Here is a 14,133-nt window from a genome sequence, read left to right on the forward strand (position 1 = left end):
TACCGTATCATGAAATTTTTGATAATGGTTAGCATTAAGACTACATCAAAATGAGCATCTGCAGTCTTTCCCCTTCTATCTTTCTCTAAGCGTTTAATTACTTTTATTTAAATAATCCATTCTTAAGACTTTATGTTCAATGTATTTCCACAATACAAGCACTAATTCATCTAAAGTAAAATCAATGCAGAGGTTTACAATCAAATATAGTGAATGAGACATTTTCATTTGTGTGAAGTTAAAATAAATGTAGAAACACCTTAATTCATGGAAACATACATGGTACAAAGTACTTCTCTCACAGCCAGTAAAACTATCAATCACACCAGCAAAGTAAAATATTCAGCAATCGACTTAATTTACAAATGTGAATGAAGTCACTTGTTCAGTAGCATAATTATTGTATAGGTCCTCAAGGAACTAATCATAAAACTAAAATGCTTTGGACTTGTATAAGTAGTCATATTTATAAAGCTCTATACATAAAACAGAAGCTTATGTTCAGTTATTACAACTTAAATGTTATAGACTTGGGCACAGAAAAATGGCTAGCCAGCCAATGACTTGGAACATGCTAATTACAATGCATCAAAGGTTAACAGTATTCCAGGGCTCTTAGGATCAAACCGATCTTAAAATATTTTGATATTCAAGCCTATGGTAAACAGTTAAATCCAAGGAAATTGTCTGGCTTTAGTTTATTTAGAATGTAAGAATGGTATTTCTGCTTGTACTTGTTTCTTATTAATCTTTCTTTTGTACTTGTTTATTTTAATCTTTCTTTTCCCCTTTCAGCTCCCAAACATATCATCAATAGCAGAAATGCAGAGCTGGAAGTACACTTACTAAGCACTAACAATTGCCAAAAGCCTCTAATATCTATTGCCTCCCTATAAAGCAACAGTCTCTATTCCCACTCTCCACTAATGACAAAGTGGGGACTCTGCATTCTATGATGTCGGCATTCCAACAAGCTACTATGTCAAGGCTATTCTAAATGGATTAAGTTTTGGTTAAGTAGATAAGAAAAAAGGCCAATTTATTCCTTTCTATGATGCATCCAGTAAAAAAAATGTAGCAAATTTAATATTTTTTTCAAAAACAGAGGTTTTAAATGAAATGAGAACATTTACACTGTTTTGCTCTCCCTAGCATTTCCTTGTACAGTTAGTTTTTGTTCTAATCTTGGTGAGAAGAAAAGTGGAAATAGTCTGCTTCTAGGAGGAAAAAATGGGGAATTTACAAACAGCCTCAGGCAGTTGATTGGTAACTAGTTACATTCCTGGGTATAACTTGAAGAATGCTCTATACACACAGTTTCTATTCAATGCTCCCCATTTGTGGCAACTCATCTCTCCCCTGTTCTCTAGTTTTCTAGGAGGCATGATCTCAGATGATAAGTACTGATCCCATTGTGAGGAAAGCTATTCCCTGGAAAAAAACAATCATCCAGTTTATTTTTCTTCAGTTTACTCCCAGAATTAAAAAACAAACAAATCAATAGGAAAAAAATGCCATAATACCAACATGACTCCTCAAGCACAGAGTACACTAGTGACTTATAGGAAATTATGGGGAACCATTTGAATCTATTTACTGTATTGAAAAGTCCTAAGGCTACTTCCCCAATACAGGTATATACAAAATAATAATTAACATACTTAGTTCACACATATGCGAGTTGGCATTAAGCATTAAATCCAAATGGCAAGATAGATTTATGGAATAGATGGTAGTATCTAACTCTGACTTGCTGAGTCAAACCAAACATCTGACAATATTTTGCTACCTTGCCTATATCAAGTAAAATAATTAAGAATCTGCACTTTAATCTTCCATTAGAAAGTTTTCACAATGCCAAATTCTCAACTTTTTTTACAATAAACATATTAGATGCTAACAAATTAAATTTAATCTACTGACAAGATGGTCTTTAATACAGGTTAACTTGAGGTAACAAATGTAGGTATACAATTAATAACTATTGCCAAAATAAATGGCAATCCAAAGATTGTTATTTCCTTAGTGAGGGATTGCACTGAGGATTTTACAATCATCTGAAGTGCTCTCTGTGGTTTTCTGCATTCTATCCATAATTTACTAACATTGAAACACTAATTGAATACCAAACTAAACACAGTTGTAAATATACAGTAAAAGTGCAGTATATTCATCTTACAGCTGTTTTCCACTAATTAATCCCAATGGATGAATTGCCAGTACTTGAAATGAGCTGGTAAAATATCATGTTTAAATATGAATACATCATTCAATTTCACCAAACTAGGGCATCCAGACTCAAATAAAAGAGATTTTATCGTTTGGAGAACTGTATTTCAAAACTTCAAACATGGCGTTTTTTCACTTTTATCAATATGTTTAATATATTGTGGGTAAAGGATCGACACTTTTGTTTACAACTGCTCAAGTCAAGCTGTTTTTTCCATGTTCGGCTGAACTAAACTCTCACTTTTGGCTTACAGGGAATAGTCTGCTGTACTCCACACATGTACAGTAGAGATAATGCGCTGGGCATTCCACTATCATCTGCCTCTCTGTGAACACAGTCCACAGGATAGAAATGACCCGTGAGTGCACTGTATGCTCTCACGTCAAAAATGTATCCTCTTTATTTTAAAACACAGATTGGTCTGGGACTGACAGCTGTCTCAGCAAAAAGGTTTTTACACTTGAGTTGAGCCCACACACAAAGCCTACTCAGGCCTGCCAGCTTAGTTTAATACACCCAATCTCCAGAACACACTCTTTGAAGGACAGAGATTTAGGAACAGAAAGGGAATGCTTCACAACAAAGGAAGAAACCCCAAAGGATTCATTTGTCTTTATAACTCATATCAGCAAGAATCCTGACAGTCAAATACATTACCTCAATATTTTTTTAAAACCTTTCTCTTAATGTAAATATTAAAATATTAAATAGTCGTGACTCACAAAGAACTGATTATTTAAATATGCAGACTTCAGCCAGATGCTTATGTTTTGATAGCTTTATGCATTTCATACCTATCATTCAAAAGAATTACATATTGAATCCTTCAGAAAGTAATCTTTGTACCATTATGTTAAAATAAAAAAAAAGAGACCAATAACCCCTTTAAATATAGAAGGTTACCTACCATGATATTCTTGACCAGGTACATAATATCCTGGGTTTCCTGCAATATGAAGTGACATCAACACCTCGCCCTGGTCGCCATCACCCTCCAGCTCTCCATGGTGGGTACAGAGGAAAAAGAATGGGGCAAACCTTGGGTAAAACCCCACAGAGCCACACACAAGATCTGGCAAGAATATTCCCACCAGAAAGAACAAAGTCCAAGTGTTAAAGCACCGTTTTTTATCCATATCTTTATCCTCTTCGTATGCTGTTCTGCTTGGAACCTAATTCTTGTGAATGAGACTTTTCTTTTGCTGTAGGAAAAAGATTATAAGTTTAATGTTAGAGAGCTTCTGTTGGGAAAAATCATAAGCCAGGAACTGTAGGAACTGCCAGCTGTCAGTTGTTTCTACTGCATTCTAATACACCAGCTTCATAAGCTGCAATACAGCTTTCAAACACGTCTTCCTCAGAGCATATTCCATTCCACTTTCCAGCTCCCTCCCACGTGCCTCAAGGCGTGCCTTTTATTGTTAACTTTGTTTTAAGACGACAAACGTCTTCCCTTCAGTCGGAACACTGACTAAAACTGGGAGCTGATCAGGCATAAAATGCAGTGACTAGAAATAATTTATTTCCCCTGCTGCTTTTACTGGAGTGCTGAAAAACTCCACCTTCTCAGATTAGCATCAGACAGAGCAAACCATCGCTCACTCATTTGCTCTTGCTGTCCAGATCTGGAAATCTCTCACTTGTAGTCTCGCCTTATTATTAATCAAATAACAATATCTATATGTTGAACATTATGTGTTATCATCCAAAAGCACACACTGAAAAGCGACTTAAATGCTGTGTCAATTCTGAAGTGCTCACCGCAAGAGACCTTATTCAACATAATTAATGGTTTAATTTTATCTTTTGAAAAAAAAATCTGCACTGACATTTTCACTATTGTCAAATAGCTCTTCATTACCTAAGCTCTGCACAGGTTACTCAATGCAATGGTTCAATTCTGGAAAGTTAAAAATATTAACATTCGACCAGCATTTTTAGATTAAATATTAAAATGGTAAAAAATAACATAATAAAAATATTAACTTTAACTTCCTTCCTGGCCCATTATTATTTGAGATTATATTGTTTCATTACCTATGGAGATCTCAAAAGGAAACTCGATTTGTCTGTTGCACCATCAGTTCAGCAAAGCCACTAGTACACACCAAACATTAGAAACGGTTTGTTGATCTAGATGGGCACATTTTTGATAACAAGAAAATGCATTAAAGCTCCATGTAGACTTCTCCACTGGATCACAATTTGAATGAAACTATTTTATAGCTGGAGAGTTGCTGATACAAATATCAGGTTAGCCTGCTATTTAGTTTCTTCAGAGCAGAGTTTAACACAAGTACGTAAAAGAGAAGGTTTATGTTTTCGTACTTGGTGACGCTGGTAGTTGACAACTGGATTTTATGTTCAGCAAGTAGGATGCACTGCATATAGTTGCGGAGGTTGTGGGAAAGTAAGCAGTGTCAATTATTAATACCATGTCAACAGAACTTTAACCTAAAAGCAAATAAGTTTGCCCAAGTACCAGTAGACATTTCAGTTAACTTTTTAACAAAGCTGAATTACTCACAGTAGAAAATATCCTACAGCTTACATCTTATAATCAAAGCTACATTAGACTAGAACGATAGTTCCTATAAACATTGTAGAAGTGTGTTTAAGTTATTTAACATCTTACTTTTTGGAAAGGGTTATCTACAAAAAAAAGTTATTTATAAGTTTTCTCTAATGCAACTCATTACACCAGACTATCAAATAACCTCCCTCTCAACATCAGTAAAGCTAAAGAGCTGATTGTTGACTTCAGGAATGGGAAGGAGGGCAAACATTGGCATTAACTTTCTGGGTGTTAACATATCAGATGACCTGTCCTGGGTATATTATATTGATATAATCATAAGGAGGGTGTGACAGTGTCTTCACTTTCTTAGGAAGTTAGACAGTTTGGTTCATCACTGAACACTACATCAAACTTCTACAGATGTACAGTTGAAAGTATCCTGAAGAATCATAGTCTGCACAGGAGCATAAGAAGCTGGAGAGAGCAGTGGACTCAGTCTAATACAATACAGGTATATCCCTCCCACCATCTGCAGTATCTACTGGAGGCACAGCTTCAAGGTAACATCCGTCAAAAATATCCCACCATCTAGTCCATGCCATTTTCTTGCAGCTACCATCACTTCAAAGAAACTTCAAGTTCCTCACCTTCAGGTCCAACCACAACTACTTCGCTTCAACCATTCAGTTCTTGAACCAACCTGCACAAAGCTAATCACTACAGTTTAGTAACATCCTGACTACTTTGATCATTATGCACTAAAACCAGGCTTTTTTAAATTCTAGTTGTTTTCTTGTAAAACTTATGTATATTTTATGTATAATTTGTCTTTCTTGTGTATGTTGCTAATATGATGTTTTGTGCCTGTGATACTGCAGCAAATGCTTTTTTTTATTGCACCTGTACATATATGTACTTGTGCATACGTCAATAAACTCAACTTTGGCTTTGACTAAACTATTATATTGACTCAAAATACTCCTCTGGCTGCACACCTGAAGATCGTAGCGATCATCTCCAGCTAGCTGTGGTCTGATAAAACATTTACTAACTCACACTTTTAAAATTATGGATTATGGAATTTTAAATATAAAGAAGCTTGAAAATGTTAGAAAATATCTAAAGGGATGTTATAACACATTTGATATTTACACCTTCCACTTAGCAGACAGCCAAAAAACTCAAACAAGACAAAAACAACTTGCAGTCTTGTAGGTCCATGAGGCATCATTATACAGAATTGAGAAATACAGAACCCTTCATTTGAAACCAAGCTTTAAGTTCAATTTAAACTAGATCTAATAGATTCCAATACCTCACTACATTTGAAATCCATGACTCCACAGAACTCTTCAGTTCAAAATTTGCTTGATCTCCACAAGGATCCACAAATGTATTTAGCTCAAATATGGGTTATTTCATGTTGAGAATCTACCTCCTAGTAGCACTTACTGACTTACAGCCACTTGAACATGGACCTTTTACAAATTCAGCTTCAAAAAGAAAAGTTTCTTTGCATTTGCCGGAGTTGATAACTTTGTTTACCCTTCTCAAACAAGGTGAAATTAGTTTCTAAAGTGCGCCGAAGGATGAAGAAAGTGTAACTAAATATTACATGATTGTTTTTATTCTGTTATTATGAAATTTAATGTACTTTTGGCCCAACTTTTGTCATCTGTCACATCTATAAGGCTACGTGATGGCCAAATCAATCATGGTCACATGGGACAGAAACCACAAACATGTCACATTGTTAAAGATAACAGATTTCCTTTCCTAAACAGCATCAGTAAACCTGTTCGATTTTTATAATAATCTGACAGTTTTCAGGTTACTTGTCTGTCATTGATAGTAACTTTTATTTCCAGATTTTATCACTCAAAATTTGCAGTACATCTCAAAAAAAGTGATTCACACCCAAACTACTCCTGAGTCAGTTAATGATACCAAAAATACGGAAACTTTCAAAGTACAATTAAATATTGTTGAAATGGAAAAGAACGGTAGATCAACTCTTTACCTTATCAGTATATTAGTGGTAGCAACAAAGACAACATTTAAAAAGAAAAAAAATGGTGTTTTCCCAACTACTTGGCAGACACATTCAAGCCATACATCTCCTTACATTCACATCTGCCAAAGTTATGAGAGGAAATGATAAAATAAATTAAATGTGAAGAAGTACTAGCACTTGTGTTTATGAATTCATAAAGGACAATTATAGTTAGAAATACGTACTTTTTGATGCAAAAACATTAAACCATTGAATAGCATAAATGCACTTTGTAGCAGGATACAGGTTGATCTCAAAGCTACTTCGGATAAAATATGTGAACATAAAAAAATGATGTAGAATTCCAGCATGGAGAGCATTACAGCGTCTGTCAAGACACACTGCAGTTAAATTCCTGCATGCTGATAAGTGCTTGCCTGTTGCATTCAAAATCAATATGGCACAAACTGTACTGTTGATAGCCAGAACACAGGGAAAACCTCAGCCAACAACAGTGAGATGAAATCTCACATTATCAGTTTGGTAAAATCAACCTTTCGTGTTTTTTGATGGACATTCACCATGTTGATCCCTCCTTACCAGCATCAAGTTTCAAATTCCTCCATTAGCAACATACCATAACACCAAGTGCACAGATAATAAAACATTAATTGATTTAAAATAAACTATCTGCTTGGAGGCCATACAAGATTCTATTTAACATAGCAGCAGGAAAATGCATTTACACATTATAATATTTCAAGCTGCTTCAAATGAGAATGAATAAACAGACACATTTTCATAAAATATAAAATATTGACAAAAATGTTGTCATTCATCTTCACAAAATAAATTATTTTGTTTTTTACCATGAAGATGAATGCAAGTTAATAAGTGTCAATTGACCAGGACAATAGAACTCCCATTGGAGATCTTCATCATTATATGAAATCTGGACAGGATTTGGTCTTACTATACCCAAAATGAAAAATATTTACTCTTTCAAACACTTAACAAAACAAGTACCAAGAAGACACAAAGACAGCAGTCCATATTTATTTATTTTGGTCAATTAAAATAAAAGAAAATTGATTTCATCATGAACAATAATGAGAAACTCTCCTGTTGGGGTAGGGGAAGCAGTCTAAATTACAGCAGACAGCTTAAAACATGAAAGATTAGCTACAGCTAAATCTGTACAGTATCACATTCCAAGGAAAGGACTACATAGAGAAAAATAATTGCAAGTAAATACATTTCTGACAGCTTTTGTGCGAAAATGATGTTATTAGATTGGAACAGATTGTATTGAGTTCCTGCTGTCAATAATTAACACATAGCTCCAAAACACTGAAGAGTTCGTGGTAAATAGTTCAATCTAAAGATCCATTCTGACCAATCAAGATATTTTCATCCGATCTCATACTGTGCCAACACCTGCTTGGACAAATCCAATACAGCCAAAATGCCTCTGCCACTTATCAGTGAAGTAGATAAAGCAGTATGAGTTGGTGCAAATGCATTGATCATTGCTCACAATATCCATATGGTTGTGCATCTGGTCTCATAAGAAATCATACAAGTACCTTACTATATCAAAGTTTACAGTCCTAGAAAGGGAAAAAATACAGTTGGTTATTAAATTCATTATTACACATGATTTAATAGTAAATTTTGCATTGATTACAATAATTATAACTTACCTACACTAAAAAACTCAACCTGTGCATAGTCATAACCTATCATCATCTGTAGTCTTAACACCACAATGTAATTTAGTGACATGAGCAATTCAGAACAAAATCCCTAAACCACAACAGCTCAGTAATATTCTTCTTGAGTGCCCCCTGTACAGACGGAGCCATAGATATCGTATGCTTGCCAACATCCAAGTTAAACATGGGAACAGTGTGGTGTGGGGAGAGATCTGCCAAAGAGAATCATGTTTAAGGGGGGGCTAGAGGGGATCTGCACACAAGAAATAAGAGGCCTAAAATTTTCTTGTGGGACTTCCACGCGAATTTGTGAGTGCAAATGCAAGTTGCACTAGGCCATAAAGCTTCAAGCTTTAATATTAGATAAACCGCATGGCTAGATACAGTCAGAACTCACTTTAATGTCTGTGTCATTTATGTCTTTCTCTGTATGACCATATATTTTTAAAAATGAGGCTTCAAGGACATCTGTTAAAGATTCTTAATAGTTCAGCTCAAATTCTTCATTAACTAACAATGAAACTGCAGGAACTGAAAGAAACACTTGTGATTGTTATCTAGTGAGCTGCACCCAGACACTTGCTATTTAGTGAAAGGTATTTTCACATATGTCCCTTTTACCTAACATGTTACTAAGAGCATAGACTTCTGCCTGAACACAAAGGGAGTCATCAAGAGTCATTTCAGAGTGTACCATTTCAGTTTCAACTTTTGTGTCTTGGAATACAATCCCCTTCTTTCAATGACAAAATGAGAAAATGCTCAGCCACTTTCAGACTGCAAATTAAAGTACAGAAACAGTATTTGTAAAAAAAAGAGAAAAAAACATCTAGTGCTTTCCCGGAATATATATAGAATATACTCTTCTTAGGTAGGCACGGGTATCAATTTTAACCAATGTTTCAATGACAAACTCTGCCATCTTCATCAAGGATGATAACTGGGCATGTCAAGTCCAGAGGTATTTCTACCTCCCTAGTCCATCCCTCCTGATTGGTTAGTCCTCATCCAATCAGGTTTCTGCTATCCCACCTTGTTTACAATCGACTTCCAGTTCTTACTTAGGGCGAGGCCTTAGACTTTGTTAAAATTCTTTTCCTCTAGTTTAATTTCAATGGCTTCCTTCACCAGGTGGTCCCAAAAGCCATTGGTGTGGTACAGTAGTGCTGTGCTGGTCAATCCTATGGCTATGGTCTTGACTAGACATGCCCAGTCATTATCTTTGATGCAAATAGCAGAGTTTGTCATCAAAATGTGGGTTAAAATCAAAACCAGTACCAAGCTGGAAGCCTGAGAAGAGATTATTCATAATATTTGTAAACATTTTCTCAAATGAGTTATTGAGACCCAAGTAAGAACAACAGCAGAAAAGTACAAAACTTCACCCTTTGGGCCATTATTTTTAACTTCATTTGGTGCTGATGATGTATTTTTGAGAAGATGAACTGTGATTAAAACACACATTTTCTTTCATTGAGTTACTTTAAAATAACTCATACATACCCTTCTGTTTCACATTGAAGAATTGATATCACCAATGTTCAAAATTTCATCAAGTACCTGAACCTTCAGTTGGATTTATATTGCAATGATCACATTTATCTTTTCTAATGTAATACAGCAAAATTTTTGCATCACTCTTCATGCCATGACTACCTGTGTCTTAGCATTAATAAAATTGCAGGAAATTTGAACTATGTTCATAATTGGGTATTATGGAAATACAATTTGCATTCCATCTGTCTGCTAATTAAGTCCAAGCAAATATTATCTGTTCTCTCAAGACATGATTTGTACCAGGCATCAGCCAAACAGTTTCTGACATTAACACTTGAAAATCTTCCACAGCCATCGAAACATTAACTGTACCACTGTTTACAGGGCGGACTGAATGATCAATGTGAATGAAAGGCATTGTCATTTGTTGACCTTGCCCACATACCTTCCATGGATCCCACTCTAAAGCTTGCACTCATTATACAGTCACTTGGCAAAAGCAATTCTATAGGGGATTTAGGGCTTGCAAGAGGGAGAATAACTGTCTTGAAATTGCTCTGAAAAAATGTTACTGAGCAATGAAATCTAAGTCAAAGTATTTGATCAGATGTAATGTCATCCACATGAAGCAAAATAAAGGATGGATCAAGAAAAGGGTAATTAAAGAATATTTTTAAAAAGCCACAACATCAATTAAAATGTGCAGAAATAACGGTCCACACCTGCAAAACTTAATTGTCAGTGCTAAAGCGATCCTATGGTAGTGATTAAGATTACCACACTGCTAAAATTAATGTGCTGAAGTGAACAAGTCCCATTTTTTCTAGTGAGTATAATGTACATCTAAAATGCCATTACATTGACATCCCATATTTGAATGCCAAGTACCTTGGTGAGGTAATGTCATTGCAAAACCTCTGGTGGAGCAGGGATCTCAATAAACAACTGCTTGATTTCCACATTTAACTGTACATAACATAGTCACTTGCAGTAGCTATCATTGTGCATAACTTCAAGGGTAAAAATCTCTGATTGCTACCTGTGCCATGTGCCTATAAGTATAGGATGATTTGGCAGATGAATGTGTGGCTGAGGAATTGATGCAGGGGCAAGCATTCAGATTTGAGGATCTTTGGCATTTTCCCTGGAGAAGTACGACCTGTACAAAAAGGATGGGTGAAACTTGAACATGAGGGGGACCAAAATCCTTGCAAGCAGATTTGCTAGAGCTGTTGGGGATGGTTTAAACTCTTTTGGCAGGGTATGGTAATCACAGTGACAGGTCAGAGGATGGGGCAATTGGTGTACAGGTAGACACAGATGTATAGAGAGACTGCAAGGAAGGACAGGCAATTCATATAGCAAAATTACAATCAGTGGTATGGGTTGCAATGTGTCTATTTTAATGCAAGAAGTTCTGGACCAGGTAGAATATCCCCCAGGTTACTATGGGAAGCAAGGGAAGAGATTGCTGTGCCTATGGCGATGGCCTTTACATGCTCACTGGCCACAGTAGTAGTACCAGGTGATTGGAATGTGGCAAATTGTTTTCCTTTGATCAAGAAGGGGAGTAGGAGCAACCCTGGGAATTACAGACTAGTGAGTCTTACTTCAGTGGTGAGCAAATTATTGGATAAGATCCTTAGAGACAGGATGAGGGGTAATCAAGCCTCAGAAACCTGACTGAATTCTTTGAGGGTGTGACAAAGCACATTGATGTATGTAGAGCAGTGGATGTGGTGTACTGTATATGGATTTTAGTAAGGCGTGTTATAAGGTTCCCCACGGTAGGCTCATTCAGAAAATCAGGAGGCATGAGATCCAGGGAAACCTGGCAGTGTGGATACAGAATTGGCTTTCCCATAGAAGGTAGAGGGCGGCAGTAGATGGGAGTGCATTCTGCCTGTTGGTTGGTGATGTTCCATAAGAATCTGTTCTGGGACCTAGCTCTTAGTGATTTTTATAAATGACTTGGATAAAGAAGTGGAGGGATGGGTTAATAAGTTTGCAGATGACACCAAGGTTGGTGGGTTTGTGGATAGTGTGGAGGATTATTGTAGGTTGCAATAGGACATTGAAAGGATGCAGAGCTGGACTAAGGCATGGCAGATGCAGTTCAACCCAGAAAAGTGTGAAGTAATTCACTTTGGAAGGGCAAATGTCAAGGCACAATACAGGATTAATGACAGGACTCTTGGCAGTGTAGAGGAACAAAGGGATCTTAGGGTCCATGTTCATAGATCCCTCAAAGCTGGTTGTTAAGAAGGCATATGGTGCATTGGCTTTCTTTAGCTGGTGGATTGACTTCAAGATCCATGAGCTTATGTTGCAACTCTTTAAAACCCTGGTTTGATTCAGTTTGATTGTCTCGTTATCAGAGAGATATGGAATCCTTAAGAGGGGATGCAGAGGAGATTTACCAGGATGCTGCCTATACTAGAGAACATGTCTTAAGAGTGAGCTAGGGCTTTTCTCTTTAGAGCATAAGAGGATGAGAGGCAACTTGATAAAGATATTTAAGGTGATAAGAGGCATAGATCAAGTGAATAGCCAAAGACATTCCCCAACGGCAGAAATGGCTAATACAAGGGACATAATTTTAAGGTGATTGGAGAGGAGTATAGGAGGATGTCAGAGGTAAGTTTTTTTTAAACAGAGTGGTGGGTGCACAGAACACACTGCCAGGGTTTGAGGTAGAGACAGATACATTAGAGGTGTTTAAGTAACTCTTAGATAGGCACATAGATCGTAAAAAAATAGTGGGCTAAGTAGAAGTGAAAGGTTAGATTGATATTATAGTAGGTTAAAAGGTCGGCACATGATAGGCCGAAGGGCTATATTGCACTGTAATGTTCCACATTCTATGTTCTCTCACAGCTGTTCAATTTCTTCTTTCCACCCCTCACTCTTCTTTAGAACTTGAAATATATTGGATTTCTAACTTTTCTTTTTCCTCATGGAAGATTGTTACCTGAAATATTAACTGTTTCCCTCTTCACAGATGTTCTCTTACCTGTAGTGGCTCTTCAGCATTCCACATTTGTAAAGCAATTATATACTATTAAACCTTGTCTGCAGATAATCCAAAGGATCAGCTTTATAATTATAACACAAAAGCTGCCTTTTCAGTCTTTATGATTCAACAATAGAAAACAACTTTGTATACCTGGCAATTGCTCTGATGAAATCAAGACTTGCCGTGCATTTATACTTTGGTCCATCCAGCTGATCATCATGGCCAACAAGGGTTAATAGTTGAAGGGCCACCAGGGTTGTGATCTGAAAAGGGAAGGAAAAATATTGATTATTTTACGTCATTCCACAACATGAAATTGAAATAGACTAAAACAGAAACAAATGCTTGCATTGTGCAATGTAAATACTAAGAACAACAATTATTACTGCTATCAAATTAGTACTCTCAATTGACTGAATAATTCTTGTGGCAATTTGAAAAACTACATATGATAAACAGTCAGAAGCAAATTACATCTTATATATTGTAAACAGACCAACAGTGATGCCTCAAATTCCAAAATTGCATTCATTCCTCTATTGTTGGTCCTCTACTTTTCAGTTGCTTTGATCTTCTGGTTTGTTGCAATTCATCACTACCTCATCGACTAAGTTTTCATCCAGCCTAAGTTTTTTTCTAAAAATGTATCAAAATTAATTCGCTTCCCATAATAAATCAAATAAAATACTTTACATAGCATGGAGCCATTTTGAGAAGAATTTTTTTTTAAACTTGCCTTCAACACAACAGTATGTACAGTCAGTACTGTACTGACATGCGAATGTGGATTATGTGGTCATGCTACTAAAGTGGAACATAAACCATTAACATTCTAATTCAGTAGTGAGACTGCTGTGCAGTGAGACAAAGCTGATATCCATGCAGTCTGTGTATATGTTACAAACCAACCCCCCAGCATTGCAATGGCCAATTTTGCTTTATTTCCTTTAATTATATTCCATTTGTAAATGAAAGAAATATCCATCAAAAGATCACCAAAGATGCCAGGAATAAAATATATTCTTATGACTATCTCTGAAATGTAGAGCAGCCATTTAACTAAAAATTTACAGTTTTCAGACTATTACTCGCAAAAAAAATGCTTCACATACATTTCATTACACTACTTGTTCAACTCAGTTTAGATTAATTAACACATGTACA

General features: G+C 36.1%; 2 protein-coding genes across 4 annotated transcripts in view; both read right to left on the reverse strand.

Moving 5' to 3' along the window:
• The window catches only part of LOC140738799 (reelin-like), a 302,475-nt gene extending 297,913 nt beyond the window's left edge, over positions 1-4,562 (reverse strand). The window contains exons 1-2 of one of the 2 annotated variants that reach the window (XM_073066646.1): positions 4,268-4,562; positions 3,138-3,432 (exon numbers count right to left, since the gene is read on the reverse strand). In XM_073066646.1, coding sequence (XP_072922747.1) covers positions 3,138-3,366 — 229 coding nt within the window. In that variant the 5' untranslated portion in view covers positions 3,367-3,432; positions 4,268-4,562. The remainder of the gene's footprint in view (positions 1-3,137; positions 3,433-4,267) is intronic. The other variant, XM_073066645.1, reaches the window with a different exon arrangement.
• A 3,222-nt stretch (positions 4,563-7,784) lies between these two features.
• Positions 7,785-14,133, reverse strand: part of orc5 (origin recognition complex, subunit 5) — a 90,963-nt gene continuing 84,614 nt past the window's right edge. For both annotated transcript variants that reach the window (XM_073066648.1, XM_073066649.1), the window contains 2 exons: positions 13,120-13,232; positions 7,785-8,351 (listed from right to left, as the gene is read on the reverse strand). In XM_073066648.1, the coding sequence (XP_072922749.1) occupies positions 8,306-8,351; positions 13,120-13,232 (159 nt within the window). In that variant the 3' untranslated portion in view covers positions 7,785-8,305. The remainder of the gene's footprint in view (positions 8,352-13,119; positions 13,233-14,133) is intronic.

The sequence above is a fragment of the Hemitrygon akajei genome, chromosome 14 (genome assembly GCF_048418815.1).
Source record: "Hemitrygon akajei chromosome 14, sHemAka1.3, whole genome shotgun sequence".
NCBI lineage: Eukaryota > Metazoa > Chordata > Chondrichthyes > Myliobatiformes > Dasyatidae > Hemitrygon > Hemitrygon akajei.